At 39.2% G+C, this 27032-nt stretch overlaps 1 protein-coding gene across 9 annotated transcripts; it reads left to right on the plus strand.

The window, feature by feature from the left end:
• The first annotated feature begins 7396 nt into the window (after positions 1-7396).
• Positions 7397-26836, plus strand: TM6SF1 (transmembrane 6 superfamily member 1). Of its 9 annotated transcripts, none has more exons than XM_085234155.1 (10): positions 7450-7751; positions 9384-9487; positions 10441-10538; positions 11496-11599; positions 12424-12506; positions 13482-13603; positions 17940-18044; positions 20146-20238; positions 21197-21316; positions 25403-25896. In XM_085234155.1, the coding sequence occupies exons 1-10, from the start codon at positions 7660-7662 to the stop codon at positions 25655-25657; spliced, it is 1176 nt and encodes a 391-aa protein (XP_085090281.1). In that variant the 5' UTR covers positions 7450-7659; the 3' UTR covers positions 25658-25896. The 9 variants fall into 9 exon arrangements, with proteins under 9 accessions (XP_085090283.1, XP_085090281.1, XP_085090289.1 ...); XM_085234160.1 differs by lacking the exon at positions 25403-25896 and adding an exon at positions 25002-25387 and having other exon boundaries at positions 7483-7751; XM_085234159.1 differs by lacking the exon at positions 25403-25896 and adding an exon at positions 26005-26511 and having other exon boundaries at positions 7484-7751.
• Positions 26837-27032: the final 196 nt, after the last annotated feature.

Genomic DNA, 27032 nt, shown 5'->3' on the forward strand with positions numbered 1-27032 from the left:
GCAGGCGCTGTCCTTACAAACATAAGGTGGATCTTTTTGCCATCTGCTGGAGCTTTGGTGTAAATACAGCAGCAATTTAAATTATGGAGCTGAAAGGTACTCGTCACAGCTCCTGACTTGTCAGCATTTACGGCAGCGTGTGGCTAAAAGAGGAGTATAGTATGTCACCTCTCTGCATTTAGGTTTATTATTAGGACAAAACTGAGACCAAGAAAATGTGGTGTGCTTCTCAGAACGAATTTTAGGGAACCTTAGGCAAGATGGAAGCGATTTAAGTGGGATAAAGGGCACAAGAAGACATAGTATACCAACCATACAGCAGCAAGCAGCACAGAGGCTATATTTAAAAGTAAAGTCATGCTGCTGACTTGGAAGAACGAAACTAGCACCTTTGTGTTTTCCTTGCCCCAAGGCGCACAAGGAATGGAAAGGACGCAAAGCCCAGTTTCCCTCCAATAGCTGAGGCTCTGAAAACTTTGGAAGCTGTGATATACCACAGCTTGCTGCTGCTTTGCCATATACCTGTTACATTCAGGGGAACCTGAAGGGGCCAGTTAGAGAGCTCATTTTAGGGGAGTAAAGTGCCAACTTTTTATGAAATGAAATGAATCAGTTGTCATGGGATCTGGAAAAAAAAAAGCATGAGGGAGATGGTGACAGTGTGGATGGATACATTATTGTCTGGGAGTATTTTTTTTCAGTCAAGGGATGACCTGGGCATTAGTGAGTTTTCTTCATTGTTATCTTTCTCCTATCTTTCTATGATCGTTCACAGGTTGGTTTGTCACATGGGAGCCAACATTTGTGACTGCCCGGCTTACAGAGAACTTTGTGAAAATGTGAAGATACTGTCAGTAACACACTGCATGCTACAGAAAGCTAATTAATATGGAAGAGGGCTGAGGAGAAAAGAGGGAAAGGCTAATGAACAAAAAGGACAGTGGTTGGGGCAGCCTCGATCAGAGGAAGAGAAAGCTATGCAAGAGAAATACTAAGAAAGACCTATGAGACAGCCTAAGAAAGGAATAAAAAAGTTGTCACTGAAAAATGAGGGAACAGAAATGAAAATAGCATGAAAGAAATCTAGAGTATTAAAAAAAAACAAAAAAGGAAAAAAAATCAGGAAATGAGACAAAGGAAAGAAGAAATACAACCTTGATTCTATCAGATAAAAGCCAAATGTTCAAAAAGTTTTGAAAGTGAGAGCTAATTGAATATTAAATAACAGATTTTCTTGTGATTTTTTGGGGGATGGGTGTAGGTGGCTTTTTTCTTGTTTGTTTTTCCCTACATGTAGACAGTAAGCCTCAGACATTTGCTTCACATTGTAATATTTATGCTATGTTCCTTCTTTAAAAATCAGCTGGCTTTTCTTTGGCATTATCTGTATGATTATCTGATGGATCAAAGCCATTTTAAAGTGTGAAGTCATGGGATTATATTCACCAGTCAAATCAGAAAAAAATGCAAAAATCCTTTTCCCAAAAGGTCTTACATGTGATTGTCAGTAAAATGCTGTCCTGTTCTTTTGCCTTCTTAATATGCTCAGTTTTTTATCTAGGAAATATAGTAGGAATTAATACCAAGGGGAAAAAATCATCTAACTGTAGCAGTTCAAACTGGCCCTAGCAGAAGCTTTTGTTTGATCTCATGTAACAGAATGGCTACAAATCAACGGCTGCAGACAAAAGTTCAACAGTATTGTATTATATAGCTATGAAGGTTGTCCTGATCACTAGCCAGCAAAACAGAAGGTCAGGGAGTGTTCAGTGTGAGCAACACAATTTCAAGGTCTGTGTAATGGCCTGAGCTAGTTCATGCTGTGACTTTTTGCTATGGAAATTCATAAAAGAACTTTGTATGTTTTGAGATTCCTTTCCCCCTAAGAGGATAGAGGAGAAGCTGAATTTACTTACATTGAAGAAGAACTGAAGAATTTGGTGATCAAACTGCAGGGATTTCTGAGATACTTGTGATGCCACGGATGTCCCAGAGACAGGAATGCCTGCCCAGAGGCCCTGTTCTTCCCTCCCAGTTAAACCCAGCCAGTTCTGTGAGATCTGTCAGCAAGGTTTGGGTTACAAAGCATATTGTTTTCAATCGTTTGTTCCTGAGATTATTCAAATTCTCCTCCCTTTCCTTCTTTTCCTCACATGAACTCAGATTTGTGTATGTTCTAAGTAGCTTTTTGTTTGTTGTTATGATCTCAGTTTTTGCACCGGCATGTATTTTTACAGGGACTAGCAATTGTTCTCGTAAGTAGTTAGTATCTCTTCTCTGCTTTGGGAGGAAAAAGAATTCAGAGTAAATAATGGATTTGTTTCTGATTGAACTTCCTTGTTAGGACAATTTAACAGCTTTTCATTTCCATGCTCAATTACATTCTTAAAATCTCTTACATCTGATTCATACTACTGCTGTGAATGCCAGACATACATTTCCATAACTGAATTACTGTTAGCATTAAAATTATTCAAATATGTAAATTCACAGCAAAAATGCTTTCAAGTAATAATGATAAAGTTATCTCCTTGATCTTTTTATTGTGGTTAGTACTTTTTTCTTTCTGGTTTGCATCAACCTGTACTGTTTCAATTGGAGTGTACAGGTAATGTGACCTTGCAGTTTTGGAGCACTGGATCCATGCAAGCACAGAAAACAAATTCAGGCTTACACTGCTGCCCTACTAACGGGCAAGGTGGTTTTTTTTATGTCTTTTATAGTGTCTATATAATGTTGATAAAAAATCCAAAATAAGAGCAGCTGATATCTTTTCCTCTATTAGAAAATTTATTGTAATCTAAAGCTGACAATAATATGTATGCAAATTTCACAGATTGTTTTCAAATTTATAATTCTTTGCTATATCATTTCTACACGTGATTCTTGCTAATTCCTGCTAATAAATATATTCCCGAGAATATTTCCAGAATCCTGAGTTAGAATACCATGTGTACAACTGGCACAAACATCATGGAAATTCTGAGTCACTCCAGTTGCGGAGGTAGCTCTTTCAGTTTTCATTGTGCACACTTACATGTTTCAAAGATATACAAGAAATAACATTCTTCACATTGTTTATCTGAAAACGCTTTATGAAACCAATTAATTAGGGCTTAGAAGATTCTCTCACCACGTACCTATTTTAAATAGCATTTCCAACACTGACACGGCTGGCTCTATAAAAATGTTATACTTTGACATATTTTTAAACAATTATTCTTTAAACAATATACTCTGTTACTGCATAGTTGGAGAAGCAAATGCGAGAAAAACCTTTTTTTTACTTACTACTTCCTACCAAGATATCTTTACAATTGAACAGTGAGTATTTTGTGAAACTATTGGCTTTTCAGTCGCTGCTAAATGCCTGCAATCTTCAAGGCACGATATTCTTTCAGACAGAGGACACATCTCCTCCACTTCTAACAAGGTGTTTAGCTAGCATTTTGATTTCCACACGATTAACAAGATTCTTACTGAGAAGCCACACTCTTGCCACTTGCAGTTTAAGTCAAATAGTATAACTGACATACATACTCTCTTTTACTGCCTATTAATTTGGTTCTGAAATGTCTCTTTCTCTGAGATTATTCATTGCTGAGTAGACAGGCTGTAATACAAAAAGAAGCTCCGTGATTGTGGTACCAATACTCAGTTTTGTAAGTAAAATGCACACTAATGACTACCTTCTCTTGGCTTGTTTCTTTGGTAGTATGATTGCTGCTGGAGAATTCCCCCGAATCCTCAGCAGATCATTAGCATGTGCCCTCCTGACTCCCAGTGCATGCCATATGAACTACACTGTATTGCCTCTGGTGAACCTTGCAGTCTGTGAGTTACAATGCAACATTATTTATTAGGTCTTATATCCTCAACTAGCAAGAAATTCACAAATAGAATAGGTTGGATTTAAAGCTGTCAAGGGGTTGCAGTTATACGTGGTTTGAGCTGCCTCCCAGCAAATGAATAAATAGAACAAAAGCCTCAACCGTGAAGCTTTTAATTCATCTTTTAATTCATCTTTACCTGGTCAGTTGGTTACTGACTTCTACTGCTTTCAAAACTTATTTGCAAATAAAGGAGATATACTATAAAGAGTCTGCCATCTTATTTCAGTGAAATTGAATGACACAAGTTGTTTTGTACTGGGATGGTATTTTGTAGCTGGCATCATAATGCAATGAAAGTTTGCTGCTTGGCAGAGCTGTATGTGAACACATGAGCAATGCTTCCATGATCTATAAATAGAGTCTCTTAATCCCTGAATTGATCTTCATGTGCTCGCCTAAGGTTCACCCTACTTGTATTTGTATAGATTAATGTCATTACTTTGATTCAAGATACAATTAACTATGTTTCAATATAATGTTAAGCACTCCAATTTGTTGTGATGTTGGAGGCAGTTATGAAATGTAAGAGCTGTTTCCCAGACTAAAAGTAGACACGAAGACCAAGTGGTCTGTTAGTCTCCTATTTTGAAGCTGAACGTTAATGAACAGGCATATTTAAGTCCACAGTATTCTTCTGCTGGCATGCTTACAAATGGCTTCTAAGTGCTGACAAGACTGATCTGCTGCCATTTAGTAGACAGGATGAAGAGAAACATCTTCTGTGTTATAAATGATTCTTGAGCCAGTTATGGTCTAATCAAGAAGCTGGCATTATCCTCAGCACATCACTTGTGGTTTAAGAGCTGCCAGTCTGATGGCCACACATTTGGATCTGGTTTGTTGCTAAGTACAGAGATTCCCAGTGAGGAATTCTTCACGTGGAATGAGGCTTATACTGGTCATTCGAGAAAGAGTTGAGCTACCTATCTAAAAATGATCATCTAGACAAAAGTCTTACGATTTCTGACATGGGAACATTAGAGAGTGGTGAAGGATCATCATTTTTGACACTATGCAGCTTAAGAGCTTGCCTTTCAGGTGAAACACAAGACCAGAACCCGAGGAATCATGTTTTCAGTAAACGTTATTCTGGGACAATTTCTGCATGAGTCCAACTTTTCATGGTTTTGTTAATCCATTTTGTTTTCCTGCCCTTCACTTCTGTTTAAGTGGCATATACTTGTTTTTCAATCTTAAACTGACATCTAATATTGCTAGATAGTTGAAAAGTTGCATGATGGCACCCATATGCCTTATGAAATTAGTACCATTTATAACATTCAAGAAAAACTGAAAAAAAGATGCTTTTGCAACATCAATATATGAATATAATTGATTATGTGACACAAAGCTGAGAAGTCACACTTATTCTGGTGACAGCAGCTTATCAGCACCCTTTTCTTGTAAAATGTTTATCAGTGATTATGCTGTTAAAGGTGTCCTACTTCATTTTTACATTGCTCTTCTGGCGCAAGTGGTGTAATGTAGATTTGAAAGGTCTTTCTACTTTTTCCCCACAACAATACTTTCAGCTTTTAAGAAATTCAACTGGTAGCTTTTGAGGATGTTGCTTTTAAGCTGAGGGTGTTCACTCAGTAAGACAGGTTGCTTTTTAGCTTAATCTTTCACAAAATGTCAGATTTTGAAATATTTGCTGATGGGGAAGTTGGCCAGTAGTTACAGACTGGATTAGCTGAACAAATTTTTGCCCACTTGTTTCTAGAATTTGGGTCTAGCATTTACAAACAAGAATAAATAAATAAAAAAATAAAAAGTACACTAAAGTTTACTCAAAATGACAGATTTCTTCTTTTTTGAAAAGATAAAAGGCAAGGTCCCATATTTGACCTTCTGCTTGACAGAATGGTTTTAGATGCTGCTGTTGGAGGACAAGATCAGTTTGGTGGCTTTGCTTTGCTAGAGCTACCGAAACAAGAATGCTTGAGTTGTTATTTTCTTTATAAAGGCTGAAATAGAAGCCAGGATATTTTGGCACAGAGAAGCAAAACCGGAATTAGAAAGATCTGCAGTTACCAGAAATTAAGATTTATGTAGTGGAAAGTTTTGAATACTGGAATTCACATGGTCAGTGCAGTTAGAGATGGACATGGGGGCTCCTCTGTCCAAACCGGAAAGGAACAAGGGAGCAGGAAGGCTCAGTACCTCCTCCTCTACATGGTGAGAGATAAGAAAGTAAGGAAAAAACATTTTCCCCTCAGAACAACATTTCAAACATTCCCTTTCAGGGGTCTTTTCTCCTTGCAGACAGTCATTATCATTTTTTTTTCCTGAAAAGTTCGTAGAGCTCAACACAATAGATTCAAGCAGTGAACCCCTCTACAGGCAATTTGTTGTTAGTCTATCATGCACGATTTGCTCTGACAGATCTTACTCAAGCTGAAATAGGACCCGATAAGCAATCACAGGGCAAATCAGCGCTGGAATATGCTGGCAGAGTGCTAAGGAACAAGTTTCCCACATAGCATTTGACCGTATGGACACAGGAAATAAGTGAAGTTTGAGACGTGAATCTTGAGACTGCACAGTGGCAGCTGCACAGGACTGAGCAGCCTATACATTTGAGAGCTTGCGAAGTAAACCGGCTGTGCATTGAAAGGTAGGCATTTGGAGGTGATAAATTTAGCCCTGACTCATCCAATGGCAATTTTGACTCTAGGGTGGACTAAATTACTTTTAGGAGTTGCATCATGTTTTTACCAGATCGTTTGTTTAGTTTAACCCATTCCTATTCCTTTGGACAGACATTAGACCTTTCTCACTTGAAATAACCACACAACAGCTTGTGTGTAATGCATAGAGCACAGACACATTGTAGGCCACCAAGTTCCTTCCTCTAAGAGATGGTCATGTAAAATGGTCTGCTGAATGTAAACATACAAAATGACATCTTAAGACTGCACTTCTGTTTTTCCTTATCTTAGTGTGAAAGAATCAGAGCCTTCACTTCTCACAGCCAAAAATCCGTTCCAGAAAATGACTGAAAGTTCCTTCACAGCTTTGCCCCACAAATTAAACGGTTCTTTCCTCCCCCTGGTGCTAACTCCTCAGGTATTTACTGGGAGCATTCGTACGCCGCAGCAAATCCTCTTCCTGATGGACAGGGCCCATCTCCTCGGCCCCTGGGCTGTCCTCTGCACCACTTCTGGTGAACTCCTCTTGGCGGGACGGAGCGGTGCGGAGCGGTGCGGGAAGCCCGTACAACGTTACGCTACACGCTACGCTACCAGCGCAGCGCCGCGCCGTGCCCGCTCAGTACGGGACGCCCCTCTCACCACCGCCCGCTGTTTGAGCGCTCACCGGCTTCTGGGAGCGCGGTTCTCCTTTATCGAAACGTTTAAAATCCCGATGTCCTCCTTAGTAACCCAGCTAAATCCTAAAGCAGATAGCAGAGATATAGCTGCGTTTCTGACACGGACCTGCACCGGCCGGCCCACAGCCCCGCTCCCCTCGGTGCCGGCACTCGGCGTTCCCGCGCGTCGGGGCTCTGACACTGCTGCTCCGCGGCCTCCCCCACCGCCCCTTCCGACGGGACTCCCTCCACCCAGCCGCCAGCGCTGGGGAACAACGGGCGGCTCCGGTTTCCGAGGCGGCGGGGCGGGAGGGGGCGGCCCGCGGCGCCGGGCAATGGGGCGGGCGGCGGGCGCGTGAGCGCGGCCCTCGGCGGGGCAGGAGGCGCTGAGGGGCGGCGGTGGCGGCGCGGACGATGCGCGGCTCTCGCTGAGCGGCCGCCGCCTCTCGCCGCGGGATGAGCGCCTCGGCGGCCACCGGCGTCTTCGTCCTCTCCCTCACCGCCATCCCCGTCACGTACCTCTTCAACTGCCTGGCTGCCGGCGGCAGGTGAGGCGGGAGGCGGAGGGCGGGAGGGGAAGCGGGCGGCTGAAGTGAGGTGAGCCGAGGCGAGGGGCGGCCCGGAGGGTATTTTTAGCGGCGGCACGGGGAGCGAGGGCGGCTGCGGCCGCGGGGCTGAGCGGGCCGGGCCGGCGGAGCGAGAGCAGAGTGGGGGCAGAGCCGCCCCGGGAGCGATGCGAGCGGCCCCGCAGCCCGGCGCCGCCTCGAGGGACGGCAGCGGTCGCAGCCCGGCATCCTGCCGAGCTCACAGCCACAGCTACTTTGCTGCACGGATATCTGCCCCGTGTTTGTAAGGCTTTGCTGCCTCCTTTCCTTCCTCATTTGCCTCTTCTGGCTCATAACCTAGTTATTTCTCTTGGTTTCCCGCTGCTGGAGAAGTGCTGATTTACGTGATACGGTGCCAATGTTTGTTTCAAATTGATAAACCACAGCACAGAGTTGTTGCGATAGTAGTGGCTGTAATGGCACGAAGAAATCCATCACTGGTGGAGCAGAGCAGCAGAAGACTGAAGCCATAAAGCAAGCCAGCAGGCTGGAAGCACTCACCACGGCTCAGGAAGCATCCTCCAAAGTGGTTATCTTGCACTTCTTTTCAGTGATTTAAAATGAAGCTTCACTAAGGCTGAAGTCACCACAATCAGCACTGTTTGCTTATACACTGTTTTCTGGATACACATAGCGGTACTCTGTATATAATCACATGCCAAATATTTCTTAGCTGGTGCTTCTGGAGTTTACCTAACTTTTCCCTCTTTTTATTTTTTTCTCCCCTATGCACAAGCACAAAACTGAGGACTGAGAAGAGAGTCTTCACAGAACCGAGTGCCAATTGCACATACAGGGATTTAAACCACAAGCACATTTTCTTCACGCACCTTTTTTGGGGGTTTCTGCTGAAGATTTTGGTACTCCCTTCTGCTAACAGTTCACACACCAGCATTAGAGCCCCCAGCATCTCAGAGGAAAGCTCTGCCCTGCAGAGCCCACCTGTGTTACTGCCAAAGAACTGATTCCTGCTTCACAGCAGTGCTGCTTTTATGGGGACTGAGAGCCCTTCCATAGCACTTCCAAAACTGGAAATTAGATCCATCACAGGTGCTCCACACTGCTGCTCTTAGCCTGTCAAACTGATGTGCTTTACTTGCAAATATGTAGTTTCTAGGTTAGGTAAATGATTGCTGAGGTCAGACTGAGTGTCCTTAATGATCCTATTTTTGGCCTTGAAATCTCTGCATTTGTGACTTTCATGTCTCATTGGCCTTTGCATTTTCCATCATTTCTATTTATTTTTGAAGACAGCAGTATGAAAACTGATTTTAGTCAGACAAATCTTGACTACTGGACATTTTGTTTATCTAGCTATTTTTGTATTTTCTTTTTTTAGATAATCACATGTAAAAAGACAGGCCCATAAATCATGCAAAACTACAAAATGAATCCTATGACAGTCTATGAAATGGACTTTTAGAACAATCTTTTCTGTATTAAAAACAATGACTTTAAAATTATGTACATGTGAGAGTGGGCCCATCATTTGAGAACAGCTGACAAGGAAAACTGAAGAAGTGCAATTCTGCCCCTTTTCCTGTTTTTCTTTTAACCTCCACTTCTCTTTCACAGTTCCTGGTCAATTGTTGCAGTTGGATTACTGGTTCTGGTTTTTATTGCTTTGTTGGCTCGTGTTCTTGTCAAAAGAAAACCACCAAAAGATCCGCTGTTTTATGGTATGTCTTATTACATGGGAGCTAAATTCAGAATGTATTGATTTTTGTAAAGGATAATATATGGTGATTGTTTCAGCTTTAAAATTTAACCATGGCTTCAGAACTCATTCTATACATTTCTATTCTTACACTTTGCCATCAAAGAATGGAGATATTGATTACTTTCTGAAACGAAACCTTACTTTCAGATTATCTTGGAGCAAAAACACTGCGGCTGTGTCTTTGGCTGCCCAGTCTTCTCTAAGCTGGAAATTTTGCAACATTGGACTGTAGGTGAAGCAGCATATAAACTTCCTGTATTTATCCTCTGTCTTCCTCCTTATTACAACTTGTAGGCATCTGTGCAGTGTTCTGAGATTGGGAACTCTCAATTCTCACAGATGTCAAAGGAAATAAAAAGCCTAACATAAGAAAGTTTCCTGTCTCAGATGAGTGACTCTCACTGCCACTCTGCCTTGCTGGATAGGTTTCCCATGGACTGCAGGGGCTAATGCTAATGTGCTAATGACATTCTCCTCCAAAAATGGCAAGTTACATTTTCTTTTTTTTTTGGTCCTATCCCATTTCAGAAGGTAGCGACAATCAAGGTCACTTTATGACTAAGATCTCTGGAAGCATAGTTGGCCTTCTGGAAATGCTGATTTTTCCATGGAGATTCACGGGGGCTGTGCCTACAGCTCCATGGGATTTCACATTCCTTTGAAAAGCTTTCTAAGAACTTCCTGAGTTAACAACTATTGAAAAACTATGTGAAACTATGTGAAAAATGATGTGAAATTGTCACATCATAAGTATGTTAAATATCTGTGACTCAAAATAGACATGTGTAGTTCAGTAGATCTCTGCTTGACTGTGTTTGTTAGATTGTGAGGTGACTGCATGACTTCAAGTCTTTATACACTTCTAAATTTTATTTATTTACTTTTAATTTATTTTCTTCTGTCTTCTTACAGTTTATGCTGTATTTGCCTTTACCAGTGTAGTGAATCTAATAATTGGGCTGGAACAAGATGGAATTATTGATGGATTCATGACTCATTACTTGAGAGAGGTAAAGGACTGCTTGGCTTACAAATATAAATAAAATCTTCACTATGAATAACTTGTTCCAGTATTTGCCACAGAAAAACAGCCTCTTACATGTTCGACAGGACCTTCTTAAATTTGGTCACTGACCTGTTTAATTGTTGTAATTGACAAAACTTTCATTTACTTGAAATCACCGACTCATTTGGAAAATTAACATCCCTTTCAACTCCAACCTTATTTAATTGAAGTAATACTGTTCTGTATTAACTTATATGGCCATTATATGGATGGAAAACAGTTGCTGAAAACCATAGTCAACACATGGGGTGGATGGGTGTTGCCATACCTAAACGTTTTACCAAGAAGGAAATAATATCATTCCTTTGCTTTTGCCCAGTTACTTTAATACACGGAATTAAAGTAGAGTTAACAAAATGATGGCGCCAAACACCTAGTCAGCAGAATCTGTTGGCTGCTGAATAGCAACATCCACCAAAAATAGCTCAGTAAGATCTTGCTCTGAAAGTCACTGAAAAGATTCCACGAGCTTTAGTGTAGAATGAGTTGGGACCTACAAAGTTACCTGTTGGCATCATTAACACGTTCAGTACTGTTGTAGATCACTAGGTTGACAGATGTATCTTTGCTACTTGTTAAATGTGTCTTGGTTTTGTTTCTTTTATCATTCAAATACGGCAAAGTAATATTTCCATAGCATAGCAGAACAATGATGATGATCATACCCAGGAGATTTCCCTTCAATCTTGCACTCAGTTCTGTAACCATAGAACCGATTTCATTATACTCGATCTTTACTAAATCAGGTTTGTGCTTGGAAACATCTTTACTGACAGTCAAGAGGTGTACCCCTGAACTGGATGATCATCAGTTACTTTTATCAAATCGTTTCCTGCTATCTTTATTAATTGATTATTCTTCCTTCAATCTTTGCATGATTTTTAAAACAACTTTTCCCAAGGGTGAACCGTATCTGAACACTGCGTATGGCCATGTGATCTGCTACTGGGATGGCTCTGCTCATTATCTGATGTATCTTTTGATGGTGGCAGCTATTGCTTGGGAGTAAGTCATTTTGATTTGTGTAATATTTACTTTGCTTGCATTCTCGTTTAACCTACAAAGGCCTTTCTTTTCTATGTAGCATTTAGATTTTTCTTTCAGGACTGTTTAGCCTATGGCATGAAAGCAACACTACTAAAATGTCATTACTTTCAGGAGCTGTACCCTCTCCAAGTTGCCTTTACTCTCAGCTTAGTAAGACCAACAAATCCACTGATTATGGTTTCTCCCCTTCACCCTGAGCACAGTCCATCTGTGTGCTTTGTGCTAGTTAAAAGCAAAAGAGCACACACATTAAAACCATGAGATATCTTGCCCCCATTAGCATATTTACAGTTAGAGTAATCACACAGCTTAGGAGGCAGTAGCCCTTTCTACAAGTTCTTTTCTTTATTTCTGTTGAGGAAGGTTTGAGAAGATAAACTCTTGAACTCCAGAGGCTAATGTATACACTGGCAATAGAAGCAACACCGGAATTCAGTTAATTAATAAATAATTATTATTTTATCATATTTGCACACATATGACATGCAAAACCACACAGTCAGCCTTCAGATGAATGAAACATAATGACAAACAACTAAGTATGAGCAGATCCTGTACTATTCATGCAATAGCCTGCTCAGACAGGAGTATAGTATTCTTCTAAGTTCCCTCCTCATAACAAGAATCCAGTGCTGTCTTGTGGTGCAGATCTTAAAATATTTGTTTGCTAGGACACAACCATGGCAATCTTATAATATTTGAAGATGATTTGGGGGTAGTAGATTTTTAGGGATAGCGCAAAAATTATGTTTTTATATTTATACATTTTTTATTTTTTACAGACAAAGCTATAGAACCATTGGCCTTTACTGGTTGGGTTCCATTTTCATGAGCATCATTGTCTTTATGCCTGGAAACATTGTGGGTAAGGATGTAATAATTTTACTAAATTTTTCCTATGAAATGTTCTCAAAATTCAGACTGCAGTATTTTGCTGCAGTCTAAGTCTTAAGTCTAAGTCTTCCAAGTCTTCCTGTCTATAATAAAGTGAAAGACAAATTTTAGGACTATCAATAACAGAGGCAGAATATTTCAAAATTTAAATATGAAATATGAAAAGAAATTGTTTTGATTCACATTCTCAAGGAAAAATAAAAGTATTGTATTTTGCTATGCCCATAAAGTTTCATCCAAATTAGGTTTAATTTAAGCAGTGATACAGTACTTGTCTCCAAGTAAATAATATCAATCTTGTTTTGTAGAAAATTACTAATTAATATTCTGACTTTCAAGCAGCATAAGGGTCATCCAAATCACCTTTAACAAAATGAAATCTGGAACTTATTCAACTTTCAAAATAAATTGACTATTTTTTGATGTTTAAGATAAATCATTGCATAACCATAGAGATTAGAACTGTAATTTAAATATTCACATAATTTCTTTCTGCCACGTGGTACCTTAAAGTGTCCCCACTTTCACGATGTTGGAAAACACAAAAAATACCAGATCTTAAAAAGTAGATAAATTTCTTTTTTTTTTCCCTTTCTTTTTTTTTTTTTCCTCCTCCAAAGCGTAGTCTCTATTTGAAGTAAGTTCTACTATAAGAGTTCAAGCCTTCCATTCCTGTAGGATTACCTAGTTCAGAGTCACTGATGTGGTTTCTTGTCCTCTCCAAAAAAGTCTGATTTCTGGCATGCCTTCCTGGCTGATAGTTTCAGTCTCACCCGTGACTACCATTGTTGAGTACTTTCAAGATTTGCTTTGCTTTAACAGCAGCTTCCAGTGTTTTATGTCTACACTACCACAGCTGCTTCAGGTTTGATATTAGATAGGATATGTAGTATTCAACACAGCTTACAAATTTTTCATATACCTTATGATCATTTTTTTCTAACAGGAAAATATGGAACAAAAGTGTGTCCTGCTTTTTTCTTGAGTGTACCATATATTTGCCTTCCCGTATGGGCTGGGTTCCGAATTTATAACCAACCTTCAGCAACTCATGATACTCCAGTCAAGGTAATATTATTGTATTTAAGCATTGGTTACTGTTAGAAAAACTCAAATATGCTTGTTGTCTCTACGGAGTTTTCTAGGTCCCTCGGTGACAGAGGAATGCTTTGTAGTTGTTCACTGTTATGACAATTGCTGCCAGGCTGTGTAGACACTGTAAATATATCTGTACTACAAGAACATATCATTATGGTGAGATAAAGGAATAGCAAAATTATCTCATATTTAAAGCAAAGAACTCATTTCTAAAGGTAATGTTGTTACTTCCCTCTATTTATTCAGCTTTTGACTGTTTCAATTCCTTAACTGATGGAAATTATTAAAATATACCAACGTCATAAACTCCACAAAATCCTTAGAGAGCTTCTGCAGAAAAATATTCTTCTGTAGAAGACCTACAGACTTCATGTAATTTAAACATTTCCTTCCTTTTTGTGCATATGTGTGTGTGTATTCTGCAATGTTAGATTTTAGAGGTAAGATATTAGCTCATTAATTGTTTCCACACTTTACGTTTTCAAAAAAGATAGTAAAAATCATCTTTACTTACAAGCTGCTTAGGCTGTTGCCATTGAATTTAATAGCTGGTCTGTAATAATGTAACTGAGCAATAAAAAAATGCAATAATGGCTTATGCACTGTCTTACTAAAAACAAACAAAATAAAACAACCCTGTAATACAATGCACCGAATAGATATTTGACTCTTTGTTGCCATTAGCAAGCCAGCTTCTTGCCACAGCATTCCATACCAGTTGTAATATAACCAGCTAATATTTTTGCATCTCAAGAGCTCTCAAGTCCCTGTCAGCTTCATTCTGTAGCTGAAAATAAAGACACAGATGAAGAGAATTGCTATTCCATAGCTAATAGGTCAGTGTGCGAGGGGCACATTCTATGGAGTAGAGTAACAGCAGATGACGCACTGAAAATTATTCCAGAAATGTATGAAAGAGAACATTCAGCCATCCATCCACGCATGATGAATCTTAGGTGAGAAAGAGGAGCATTGACAGACTTTCATATCTCCTGAAGTTTGAAGATAAGTTATGGGCTGTGCCTAGCTTTTGGGGCAAATCCTTCTTAAAGGTAAAAATCAGGGGGACTGTATGTGCCAAACTCCCTTCTACTCTCCTGCATGATCTTGTAGGAGACCATGTCCCATATCGTGGAAGTCTGAGCTGATTTACTTAAAGTTGTTAGTAATTATCAGCCAGGAGCTTATCTGTTAGAAGAAGTTAAGTGTAGTTATGTAGTAGCATTGACTTTTGTTGAATGTATTAGCAAAAACATTGTTTGCATGAAGAATGGGTGAAGGTTTCGGTTTGTTTTCCTAGCAAAGAAAACACTGCAGAAATTCTATAATAGAAAATATGTGATGTGTTGTTTATTTGCTGAAATATAGCCATGTCTCCTGTGTTCCCAAGGAGTTCAACCACTTACTTAGATTTGGTATTGGTACATATGCCAGGGAAACTCACTTTCTAAATTTTCTTTCAAAAAGAGAGTGAATAAGAAGCCTGTGAGCTGAAAGTTTAACAGTGTACTTTTAAGTGAATCCTTTCTTGTGAAGCTGAACTTCCTTTCCTTAGAAGACCATAAAGGAAGAAAAAAAAAAAAAAAAAAGTCCTCATTCCCTTCACCAGGGCCACCAAGCCTTTCCCAGCCACTTCCTTTTTAGAGCTCATTTTCTCTTCACAGCTATCTTATCCTCTGTATCCAAGGATTAGAGCTGGAAATTTGTATCTCGGTCCAATAACAGTATAATTTAAAACATCTTCAAGCCATAACAAGACCATGCATGATTTTTTTTAAAATTGCTATTATTTTAATAAAATTTTCTCAGCTCTAAAGTAAGTATTGTTTCCAGGAAACAATTGTGTATAATGCTACTGCTAATCAGTTTAAATAATCATTGTAAATCCTGGAAATAGTTTTCTTTCAAAAGATCAATTGCAATTAGCTGAAAGATTGAACTGCTTCAGCTATCATGCAGTCAGTATAGGTTTAGGTAGAAACTTTAATAATGCCTTTAAGTGTGATAGAGCAAATATGGAGAAGAACACTTACATGGAAGCCACAAATGCAATTCTGGGGCCAAAATATTCATTGCTATAATGCTAGGATAAACCATTAAGTTAAACAAATAAATTAATAAATAAAACCCAAACAAAAGCAGAGCAACAAAACTCAAGGAGATAATCAAATGTTGGGTGTTTTTTTAATAGAAGTGGTGCATAGGAAAGGAAAAGAATTATGTCCTCATTTAGAATCAAAGCAAACTGTGCCACGCTTTTTTATAAAGCCCAGCGGATTATCTACAAGTGTATCAGCTCAGGGAACAGGTTAATGTAATTTAAAATTCATTTACAAAATTAAAACACATAAATTCAGATTTGTACATGAATTCTGAAGGGACTGACTTCTACAGACAGCTCATAAGATTTTTCCTGTTCCTTAAATCTGAGCACACAAGGTGCCCTTGCATGCAGAGGTTATGGAAAATGCCTTTTCCTGAAAGCGAGAGAACATGCTCCATTGCCTACACATTTCCTTACCACACAAAAGAAACAGCAGTGTTGGCAGGACCTGTGCAGAGATCAGTTTTGTTTGCAGTAAGTAGCAGACCTGTAGCAGGTTATCTCTGCCAGGCCACTGCGCTTAGCACCTCGTTCATTTCAGCACGTGCTGATGTGACTCTCCTGGGTAAAAAGGAGCATAGGGCAGAATTACTGTAGAGCAGCTTAGGTCTGTCAGGAAAATGCATCTTTTCCCCTTCTTAAGCTTTTCATTTCTATTTTGCTTAGTGTAGACATGGAGAAAAAAGGTGCATTCATTTCTGCACCTTGGCCATTTCACAAACTAGTACTGCACCACAGTTTTAGTTTTGTGATCACAGGAAATATGTACATTCAGTAACGTACCTTTTGACAGGAAGGAGTGATGCATATAAATATATATGGAAATGTGTATATGCTTCATACTTAGACTAAGTGGAATGCCCATGTCGTAGTTTAGATCCGATAATGATTTAACTCAACAGCCCTGGGAAGCCTTTGTCTCTCACTCGAATAAATGTTAGAATGTATATACATTATTTGCATGTATTTAAGTGTAGCAACATTTATAAAAGTTCTTCAAATACTGCAAAGTAACAGTTTTTTTTCCTGAAAAAGGTTAAAAAAATAAACAGGCCACCCCTTTCTTAGAGCTTGAGTATCAGATGGCCTTATTTTTGTTGAACTACAGTGCAGATCTTACAGTTCTTGCCCAGGAACTGAGCTTGCAAATTAGTTCTCCTTCTTTAGGGCTTTTATTGTAATCTCGAGTGCTTTTAACTGTGCCTCTACATCCTAATTATTGTTTTGTGCTTTTGGAGACAATTCCACAAATATAAGACAGGAAGGAGATCAGATTTTTCTTTTTGCTGTGTGCATGCCAACACAAGGCAAATAAAAAGGAAGAGGAAATGACTAACACATATAAATGGGGAAGTTCTCCCTCTGAACTACAAAGATATTCTGATGTGCTTACCATGTTGTCTGTGAATACGCAGTGCTGAAACTGTACCTAGAATGGTTTGCATGAATCTAATATGTTCTACCAAGTAGGCCAAGCTGTCACTCTTGTTCCTCCATGTCATCCTTGTTAGATTTCTAAACAGCTTTTGGTAACACAGAGCGATCAGCTCTCATAGGCACACGTGGTACTGTAGAGGATCCTGCTCTGAAGCTATTTCTGCATTACATATTAGGATATATTATTTGTTCACTATCTCAGCAGAGACCACAGAAACGTTTTTCTTTTATCCACGTTCCTTTAATTTCAGTAGCATCACAGACTGCTGAAAATAAGCGTTCACCGTCACTGATGAGATGAGCTCTTGTTTTGCTGTCCCTCCAAACAGTCCTTAGATTCAATTTCAAATGTTTGAAGTGATAAACCAACGCTTCTAAAGCTTTTCTACATTTAAATTAACAATAGATGCAACTTTAAAGGAAGTTTGTAATACTGCTTTAAAGACTGATGTGAGTTCAGGGTTAAAGTACCATTATTTAAGTTGCTTTGAAAGTTAACTAATCCATATTGAAATGGCTTCAGTTGGATCCATCCATTTCTAGAGTTTATTCAGTCTAGTTTTCCTGACTGCATACAAGTTCAAGGTCTCCTTTTCAGATGCAGAAATCTTTCAGTCCCTGAAATTAGTGGAAAAATAAAGTAACAAAACTGTGAACTGCTTCTGTCGCAATGTTTCACTACTTGAACCTTCTTGTAGTGAATGATCTGGAGTTAAATACATGTCAGGCAGAGTTGGGATGTATTAAACGCATTCTGTATTGCAGGTGGTTCAGGAAGTTCAGAAGAAAGGACTCTTAAGACGACCAATAGATTTAATGTTAGCTGCGTATCTCATTCTAGCAGCGGGGTTTTGCATATTCAGGGGCATGGTAAGTTGAAGATATTTCAATATTACAGCCTTTAATTTTCTGTCAAAATTTTAAACTTGTTTTCTAAATGAGATATTTTTGCAACTGTGTGGAAAAAATGTGTACATTTCAGTCAAGGAAAATTCCTCAATTATCAAGATTGGAATAGGCCTTAGATTCATAAATTGAAATTTAGGATAATTATTGGTTCTTTGTTTTTCCATTTTACCATATGTAAAGTATGTTTTCAGAAGAAACTATGCACACAATTACGGGAGTAAATAGCATTCCAGGTGCAGATCAATGGAACAAAATTGTTTTGAGTGATTTAGAGTTGCATTTATGTTATGTTCACATTGAGGTAAGCCAACTAAATTAAGTCTGTGTTTTTATAAACAGATACTTCATTTAAATTATATAGGAAACAAAATTAATTTATGTTATGTCAGGGAGAAAAAAAACAAAAAAAAACCTCCCAAAACACCCAACCCCCAAACAAACAAACAAAAAAACTTATGCTGTTTCTACTTACCAAGTATGATTTGGTCTTTGTTTGTTTTAAGCACACTTGATTGAATTAAAATTTCAGAGGGAGTGAGCCAATGTTGAAAATGCTTGTTGAATTAGATAAATTCAATAGTAGGTCAATCCAGTTCTTAGTAAAGCAAACACCTTCTGTCTTAGGCAGAAAGGAATTCATGTATCATCCAGTGATCAAAGTTCAGATGTTTAAGCATCTTAGACCTAGTGCAGATTGCCCTGCTGTAGTTCTGCTCCTCAGTTACACTCATCTTCTGCTGTTTCTCCAAAAACTTGCCTCACAAAAAAACCCCACTTTTTTCCCTTTTTTTTTTTTCACTTTTAACTTGTTGCAGATCACTTCATTTCTTACATACAACGCTACTTCAGAGCACTACTCATGCTGGCTAATCTGCTATTTCACTACAGTTTTGCTGTGGGAAGTATTATCTCATGCTCTAGCATCTAACTTCAGTCTGTAGTCCCACTTCATTTCCTATGAGGCATAACTTGCTGATTTTTTATTTTTTCTTTATAGTACATGGTCATTTTTATTTATTTTTACATAACCAAAACAGGAACAGCTTACTGGCCTTTGTTCTACATACAGAGATCCACCAAACATCTCCATGTAAGATGCAGTAACCATGATTTTATGAAAGTGCTCAGAAAATATAACATTAGAACACACCCAGACCTTCTTCTTGGGTGCCCATATTGGAAAAGAAGAGGGAGAAATAGCCATTTCTTGTAAATCTTTCTATTTCTTGTCAAAGTCACACAACAAATACACATAATATTTGGTTGTGCAAAAGTCACGTTCAGCCCTGCTGGTAACTACGTGTTAACAGTGCCTTGCTGCAAGTCTTACTGAGACAGCTCTTGATAAAGATTGCTTACTCCTTATAGAATAGTTATTTTTTTTTTGTAGGTGTTCTAAGGAATCCTGTGACAAGTAACTACTTTTAGAACTGGATCTTGTTTATTAGGAACTTAGTTTGCTCTACAGGAATGTGAAATCCAGTTCTCTCTGCTACTCCCTTTAAAAATCATTATCATTGTTTTTAATTTACACTTGTCTTTGGAATCTGCATTGCTCTCCACTGCTACTTTGCCACAGTGCAACTCTTTTCTTGGACTAAATCTGTAGCTTGCTACCCTAAATTTGGGTGCTTAACCTGAAGTTTCTTCACACTCTTTGAGCAATTTTCCATTCAAAAGCTCATTCACTGGGATTAAAGTCTGGTTATCAGACCAAATCAATAATTATTATATTTTTTTCTACAGCATAATCAAGTGATTGAATTCTCTTCCAGCCAAAACTTTTCAAGTATGCTGTGAGCATTTTCTCAGCACCTCCCTGAGCAGCACCTGAGAGCAGATTTCAGGCTTGCCTTTTTTTGTGTGTGTGTGTGTGTGTGTGTGTGTGTGTGTGCGCGTGCGCGCGATTAAAGGAATCACCTTTGGAACAGATGCTAAGCAAGTCTCATAGGGAGCAGTACTTCAGCCCACTCCTAGATCTTTAGGGCTGGTAAGAGGTGTCAGGTTAGCTCATTTTAGAGAAAGTTCTTTGTTCACGGGAAGTTTTAAAAATTCTTCTTAGATTGCTCTGGATTGCCCTGCTGAACTCTGCCGGCTATATATTCAGCTTCACGAGCCTTATATAAAAGATCCTGCTGCCTATCCTAAGCTTCAGGTAAAGCATTGACTGTGAAAGCATAGAGTGTTACGAAGTGATTTGTTACCTGGCACAAAGATGACGCCACGGGTTTCACAGATGACAAGATCAAGAAGGAAAGTATTTGTTTATGGCAAGTTAAACAGTATTTTGTATTTCCTACTAAACAGCCTTACAGGATACCAGTTCTTCATTGTGATAAACTTAACCTTGATTCAGATCTGTTACCTAGAATTACACATCCTAATTACTCAGGCTTTTTTTAATATATTTCATGAGATAGATCCGCATGCTTTTTATAATCATTACCCTCCCTTAGATGGACAAAGCAGACCTTCAGTCTGGAATAACGGAGCGAAAGGAGGTGCAGGAAAATAAGGTTCCTTAAGCTCATGTTGTGCTTCTATCACCAATGATACACTCCTTGAACCACGATGCCTCCTATCAACCCTATTTAAATGAACATTTGCTTCAGTTTTGTAATATTTGCAAAGTTGCCATTCTTTTGCAACTCTGTCTGCTGCATAAGGACAGGTCCTGAAGTGATAAGAAGACTCACTATTCAGACAATGTTCTATTCTTTCTGGAAAAAGGGGTGGCTTCAATATATTTCACACTCCAAAACAGAAAGCACTGTGGAGCTTGAGAAATGGACATTGGATAGCATCCATTGGATGTACAGGATGGTGAGTTAGGTCAAGCCATGCTTATTGGTATGATCTCAGGATGGCAAGCAGTATGACAAGGGAAAACACGTCCTGAGATAAAGAGGATTTGGATCAGGCAAAGAGACAACAGCCATTGATACTGATTGGGGCCTTGGGGTATATGGATCCAGTCAACAGCATCCTCTTTTCTCAAAGAGGTTTTAGATACAAAGTTCTGAATAATCTCAATTCTACAGTCAACAGCTGGCTAACTTTTAATGCACCTCCCTCATATTGCAAAGGAACTAATATTTGTGTTTAAAATGCAGATGCTGGCATACATGTTCTACTCCGTGCCGTACTACGTGATTGCTTTGTATGGCCTGCTGGTGCCTGGTTGTTCCTGGATGCCTGATTTAACCCTTATACATGCTGGAGGACTAGCTCAGGTATTTCTTCATAAAATATTCACTCTTGAATTTAGTTAATAAGCAGAGAACTATGGCATATGTAAAGAGAGCAGGGCTTGACCTTGCCAGGGTGGTTTTATGCCATATTAACATAGATCATCTTTTATATCTGTGGAAAAACTAACTTGAGGGAATGAAGACTCAAGCTTATTTTATATTTGACTGCTTTCTTGCCTTGGTAGACTTTTCTCTTTCTACTGAATCATTCAACTGGGAAAATGCAAACCTTATTGAGTGCCATGCATTCTTTAGCTGAGACTATGAAGGAAACCTGTCCCAAAGTGCCAGCAGTGGGTCATGTGAAAAAACATACAGCTCCAACAAAACAGTAACAACGTTCCCATAATATGTATTGCCATATCAGTGGTTTGAAAAGCACAAGTGGAACAAGTAGCTACTAGTCACAGTGAACAGACAGTGACATTAAGACACACTCCTGTAGCCAAAGGTATACTAGTGACCATACTGAACTCATTCTGTTTGGGTTCTCTTAAACAGCTCTTAGTGCTGGTGGCTGTAGGACTGACCAAAAGAAAGAGAAACTGACAAGCAGTAATAAACTACCTATCATGCCATGCAGATAAACATTCGCAGCTGAGACAATGACAAATAATTTGTACTGTATGCAGAAAATGTATTCTGAGTATCCAGACAACACAGGAAAATACGCGCTCAGTGCTCTAACAGTAATGAAAACATTGAGACACAGCAGTAAGGCTAAATCAAGTACTGTTATTAGACAAACACAAACCAATACTTTGTTCCCTGTTGCAGAGATAACATTCATGGGTACAAACTGCAGTCCAGCTTAACTGCCCACTAAGGATGGGGGGGAGTGACAGCTTACTTTCCATTTGTCAGCTGATATCACAGAGAATGACTTTTTTATCCAACAGTTTATAGATAATCTTGAATCACCAAATTGTATGAAAACAGAATCTGACAAACATCCAAAAGTTATAAAAATTTTCATACAACTGTGTTTGGCACAAATCTAACCTAAAAAAAGCACAAGCTAGCTAAGGTAAGCAAGGCAGCATTGGAAATCTTTCTCTACTGACAGGTTTCATGAATTCCCCAACCTGGCAGGTTAAGAACTGCTTCTTCAACGATTATTAAACCCTTTGTGAAATAAACTAGAAGTCAAAGTATGCTGACTGTCACAACCTTACAAACCTACCTACAAACTCAGACCCTCAGACTGGAGGGGATCTGGTTTTGTTTTTTAAAAGAAATCTTTCTGAAGCGGTATTTTTTGCTCAGAATTTCACATTTTAATCTTTGAAGCTTGTGATACATATAAAACTTTGTGGGTTGACAAAATCTAATTGATAAAGGGAACTTACGTTGTTGTACACTCCCCACAGTTCCTTTGGGATGTTTGTTTTTTTTTTGTACTTTTAAACTGTAATGCACAGCAGAATGAACTTCAGTCATCCCACAACAGAAAAAGATTTACTTGATTTGACTTTGTGAACTTTGAGCAACTCAGGAAGAAAAATGTGACGTAATGGACCAAAGGCCCCTTTCTAGAGGTTGTTTTGTTACTCGGAGGGATACAACACATTTTTGGGTTTGTCTTAGGTTAAAAAACTTGCAATTGATGATTAAAATAACTACTACCGAATTGGATTTTGCTTTCAGTTATGAGCAAAGGTCCAAAAAAGGTAAACAACTAGTGATAGAAATGGGGCATTGACCCCAGGAACGAACACTGCTCCTACAGATGTCCGATGTTGGCATTTCAGTTGTTTTTATTCCTATCATTAGGAAATACATACTTTTTGCAAAAACAAGTCTCAAAATGCCATATGATGCATCCAAATGAAGACCCTCTCAAAGTGCCTACCCTTTCACACACAAAAATAACCATTCCTCTGTGTATTTATTGCCTCAGAATTACACATCGCTCTCAGCTTAAATGGTTGTTACTGACATTCAGACTTCAAGAACAGGTTGTAACTCTTCTTAAACATTCTGAAGTTGAAGGAAGAGCTCTTTAAATGTCAAAGCACCAAAGTACCAGAGCTTTGATTATTACAGTTTGAGTACTCTCTGTGAACTTGAAAAAATTGGTGTTCACCTACACAAGTGAGCTACATGTGAAGCAATTTAAGAGCCATATCCTTGCTACCCACAACCAGTGGGTACCAACTGTCTCACAGTTTTTTGCAGCCTACTTCTCTATACTGTCCAAAATATAGAAAGTTTTTCTTCTCCATAGAACTGTTCTCCTCAATTCTGCAGTTTTTGGTGGCTTCTTTCTGCAGTGCCTCTGATCTACAAGAGAACTAAACCAAAGGAACATATTTTTCTAGGTTACTCTTTCCCCATTCCATTTGATGACTTTCCTTAGGTACATAAGATCTGACCCAATCCCTTCCAAAATTGGTTATCATTTTTTTATTTTATTTTAATCTGGATTAGAAGGAACCTTTTTCTAGGCTCTTTTCCCCTGGCTGGAGGGCTTTCTTGTCTGCAGGGTAACAAAAACCAACAACCAACAACTACAATAATGCTACAGACAAAAAATATTGTAAAAAACACCAAACTACTTCATACTGGCAGGGAGACTAATGTGTAGCAGGAAATGTAAATTACAGCTGTCACACTGAACAGTGCCAAACCCAGCACCAGTCATCTTCCAGTGACTGTGGAATGGCAGACTGTCAAGGCTCCATGTTTAACAAGGGCCACGTTTGTTAAACAGAAGAGGCTACTTGAGAAGTTAACCTGCAGCACATTATCTGGTTGATTTCTCAGCCAAGTTTTGATTCTCAAAATTCACCACTTGAAGAAGGTTCAATGGCAGAAAGCACCAAGGATTGGTTTATTCACTGAGAGGATCTGATCACAGCAGACTCAAGGTTGCCCTCACCTACTGAAATACCAGCCTAGTGCACAATAGGCACAGTGATCTGGAATGACCAACAGCTCTTACCTTTCTAAAAAACATGGATTTGGCACTTGAAGTCAGAGCAGGGTTAGGCTACTGGCAAATGAGAGACCTGCTTTAAAACACTCTCTTTCCTTCTCCCACCAAGACAAAAAACCCAATCCAACTAGAAAAGCAGAAGCTGAGTACAGTAATGGAAAGATACAAGATTAAAAGCACAACACAGTTTTTATGAAGGTAAATCAAACTTGAAAAAAAAAAAAAAAAGACTTTAACAGACCTCAGTGGCTTCCTTGGTAACGTAAAAAAAAAAAGCATTACACAGACAAAACAAGTCTAATAAGTAATAATTATATAGTGCATTCACTAGCTAGTTAAAATCTTCATGGGTTACAAAGAGAAAAAAAAAGCAGCAGACAAATGTTTCAATTTTCTGTAGCACTGAAAGCTCACCAAGGTGCTCTCCAGCTCTTGTAAGAGACACAAGTCACACAGTAGGGCTATCTTCAAAAGCATCCTAAGGGTTTGAGTTCTGGGCTTCTTAGAGGCTAGCTCTTACAACTCCTTCTGCCAAGCTTGTGAACTCACTGTTATGCATAGTTGGGCCACTTCTGGAGACAGGAGATCCTTGCAAGAGGCACATAGCTTAATGCCTTGTTCCCCCCAAAGCAGTTCTGAGATGCCCTGGGAAGGCTTTAGGTAAACATTAGACAGCACCAAACCTCCTACACAAAGCCCAGTGGTCATGATTGCATATTTTCTTTGCAGAGCATTACCTTGTATAATGAATAGTGTTTGCTTCTGAGTCTTCACTGCCTGCAGAAAGGTTCTCAATGTGAGGAAAGGCAGCAGGTGTCTGAGCACGTGCACACAGGTGCCAAAGGCAGCTCCCATCTGAGACAGCTGAGAGCAAACGGGCAGCAAGAGGTGACTGAATGATCCAGCTGACAGAAACAAGCTGCTGATAGTGTGCCCCTGAACATCTGTTTACTGTGTAATAGTTATTTACAGAAACATACTAGGCAGCACTCTGCTGAAGTGTGCACTTGATTTCTTTGATTGCCCTATTTCTTGCCTCTGGTTTGCTAGATCAGTGCTCCCTCTTACGTGGAAGTGGTTCTAATCTTCTGAAATCCAGTTTTCTTTTCTGTTTTGATGTATGTTCTCAGCCCAACCCTTTGCCAGAGAGGTGTGTATTAAAGCACCTGCATCGTTTCACTTCCTGCTTTGCTAACAACCATGGACAGAATCAGTTCTTTGTGAGTCCAAAACAACTCCTGCTGAAACCCAAAGAGAGGGTGCCATTTGGCCATCGTGTACTCCTCTGCAGTACTGAAATCCTGCTGTCCCTTTCTCCCGCTCTACTTAAGATTAAATTGATGTTCGTCTCCTCAGATCTCACTCACTACAAAGTAATTAAATAAATAAGATTGGACACACGATAGTTAACATGAACTTCAAGCTGTTGCTTGAAATAGCAGGTAACAGATGGAGACAAAAGACAGTAACTACTCTGACACTTCTATCTTTAAGTGTTTGTTTATGCTAAAAATATGCCCCAGCTCAACAAGCTTGCCTTTGCATATAACCTTCCGTGTGAATTTAACCTATGCTTCAGAACTGCCCCCAGACTCAAGGCCAACTTTACCAGTATTTTCTGAAATCACCAGGAGTTCTGGGATTTGTATCTATAAGATTAAATTAAAAACAAACAAAAAACAACAAAAACCGAAACAAAAACCAACAGAACAGAAACTAACATGGCTTCCAGATTTTATTTTCTGACTCTATTTAGAACGTCTGACTGCTGATTGCTGATGCCAAACATGATGGTAGGTGGCTGCAAGTCCCACCCCCGCCTCTGGGCTGAGACCCAGTGCAGCACCTGGCAGCGATGCACTGCGGAAGGATTACGGAGCCTGGTGCATGAATAATCATCCATAACCGAGAGTGAAATCCTGTACCTGATGTAAAGATCAGTGCTGTGTGCACAAAATACACCTCCTACCATGACATTGATAGCTCCCTTTCTGTCTCTATACCGAGTTATGAATGACCTTAGTTCAGAGTGAATTTCCTTTCACTGCCATGCAAACATATGAAGGATAATTCAGGAATAAAAGGGAAAATGTCAGAGGAGATACATACTTGTATGTGGAATATGCTGTCTTTCCAAAAATGAACTTTACCTTTTTTTTTTTTTTCCCCCCAATATGCACATTATATACACACCACAGGCTCAGTTTTCCCATATTGGTGCTTCTCTTCATGCCCGAACTCCTTACATCTACAGAGTCCCTGAAGAAGCAAAACAGTTTTTTCTGATATTGAACATAATGTATGGGATTCTTCCCCAGCTGCTGGCTTACAGGTGTGTCAACAAGCCCGAGTTTTTTATGAAGGCAAAAGAAGAAGAAAAAACAGAATAGCACAACTGTTTTCAGCTCCTCTTTTTGGCTGTGTATGTAATTGGGTTTGGATGTAATGGAACTTGCTCAGACGGAACACAAATGACGTGTGCCAGATTGCACAGCTGTGTGGAGATGCATGGCCTGTTTTGTTCACCTGACTCAAAAAGGGAAAATAAAGATAACTGCTTTCAATATCACTTCTCAACATTTTGACTTCAAGCACAGTTCATACTTCATATATGGTTCATTTTTAAAATATTGCATGGAATTAAATAGTAACAGTGCCAGTGTTTTGCCTCCACACACTGAAGAATATCAGTTAGCAATCCCTACACAAAGTTATTACAGAATGTGAAGGTCGAGATTTTCAAGTGTCAGAAATTAACAT

This window comes from Meleagris gallopavo, chromosome 12 (assembly GCF_905368555.1).
Source record: "Meleagris gallopavo chromosome 12, MGAL_WU_HG_1.1, whole genome shotgun sequence".
Taxonomy (NCBI): domain Eukaryota; kingdom Metazoa; phylum Chordata; class Aves; order Galliformes; family Phasianidae; genus Meleagris; species Meleagris gallopavo.

Bases quoted from the DNA above. Each gene is read 5' to 3' on its own strand.
- TM6SF1 (XM_085234155.1), top strand. From the start codon at position 7,660: ATGAGCGCCTCGGCGGCCACCGGCGTCTTCGTCCTCTCCCTCACCGCC. The intron at 12,507-13,481 runs GTAAGGATGTAA...TTTTTCTAACAG, and splicing joins TATGCCTGGAAACATTGTGG to GAAAATATGGAACAAAAGTG. The intron at 13,604-17,939 runs GTAATATTATTG...TCTGTATTGCAG, and splicing joins CTCATGATACTCCAGTCAAG to GTGGTTCAGGAAGTTCAGAA.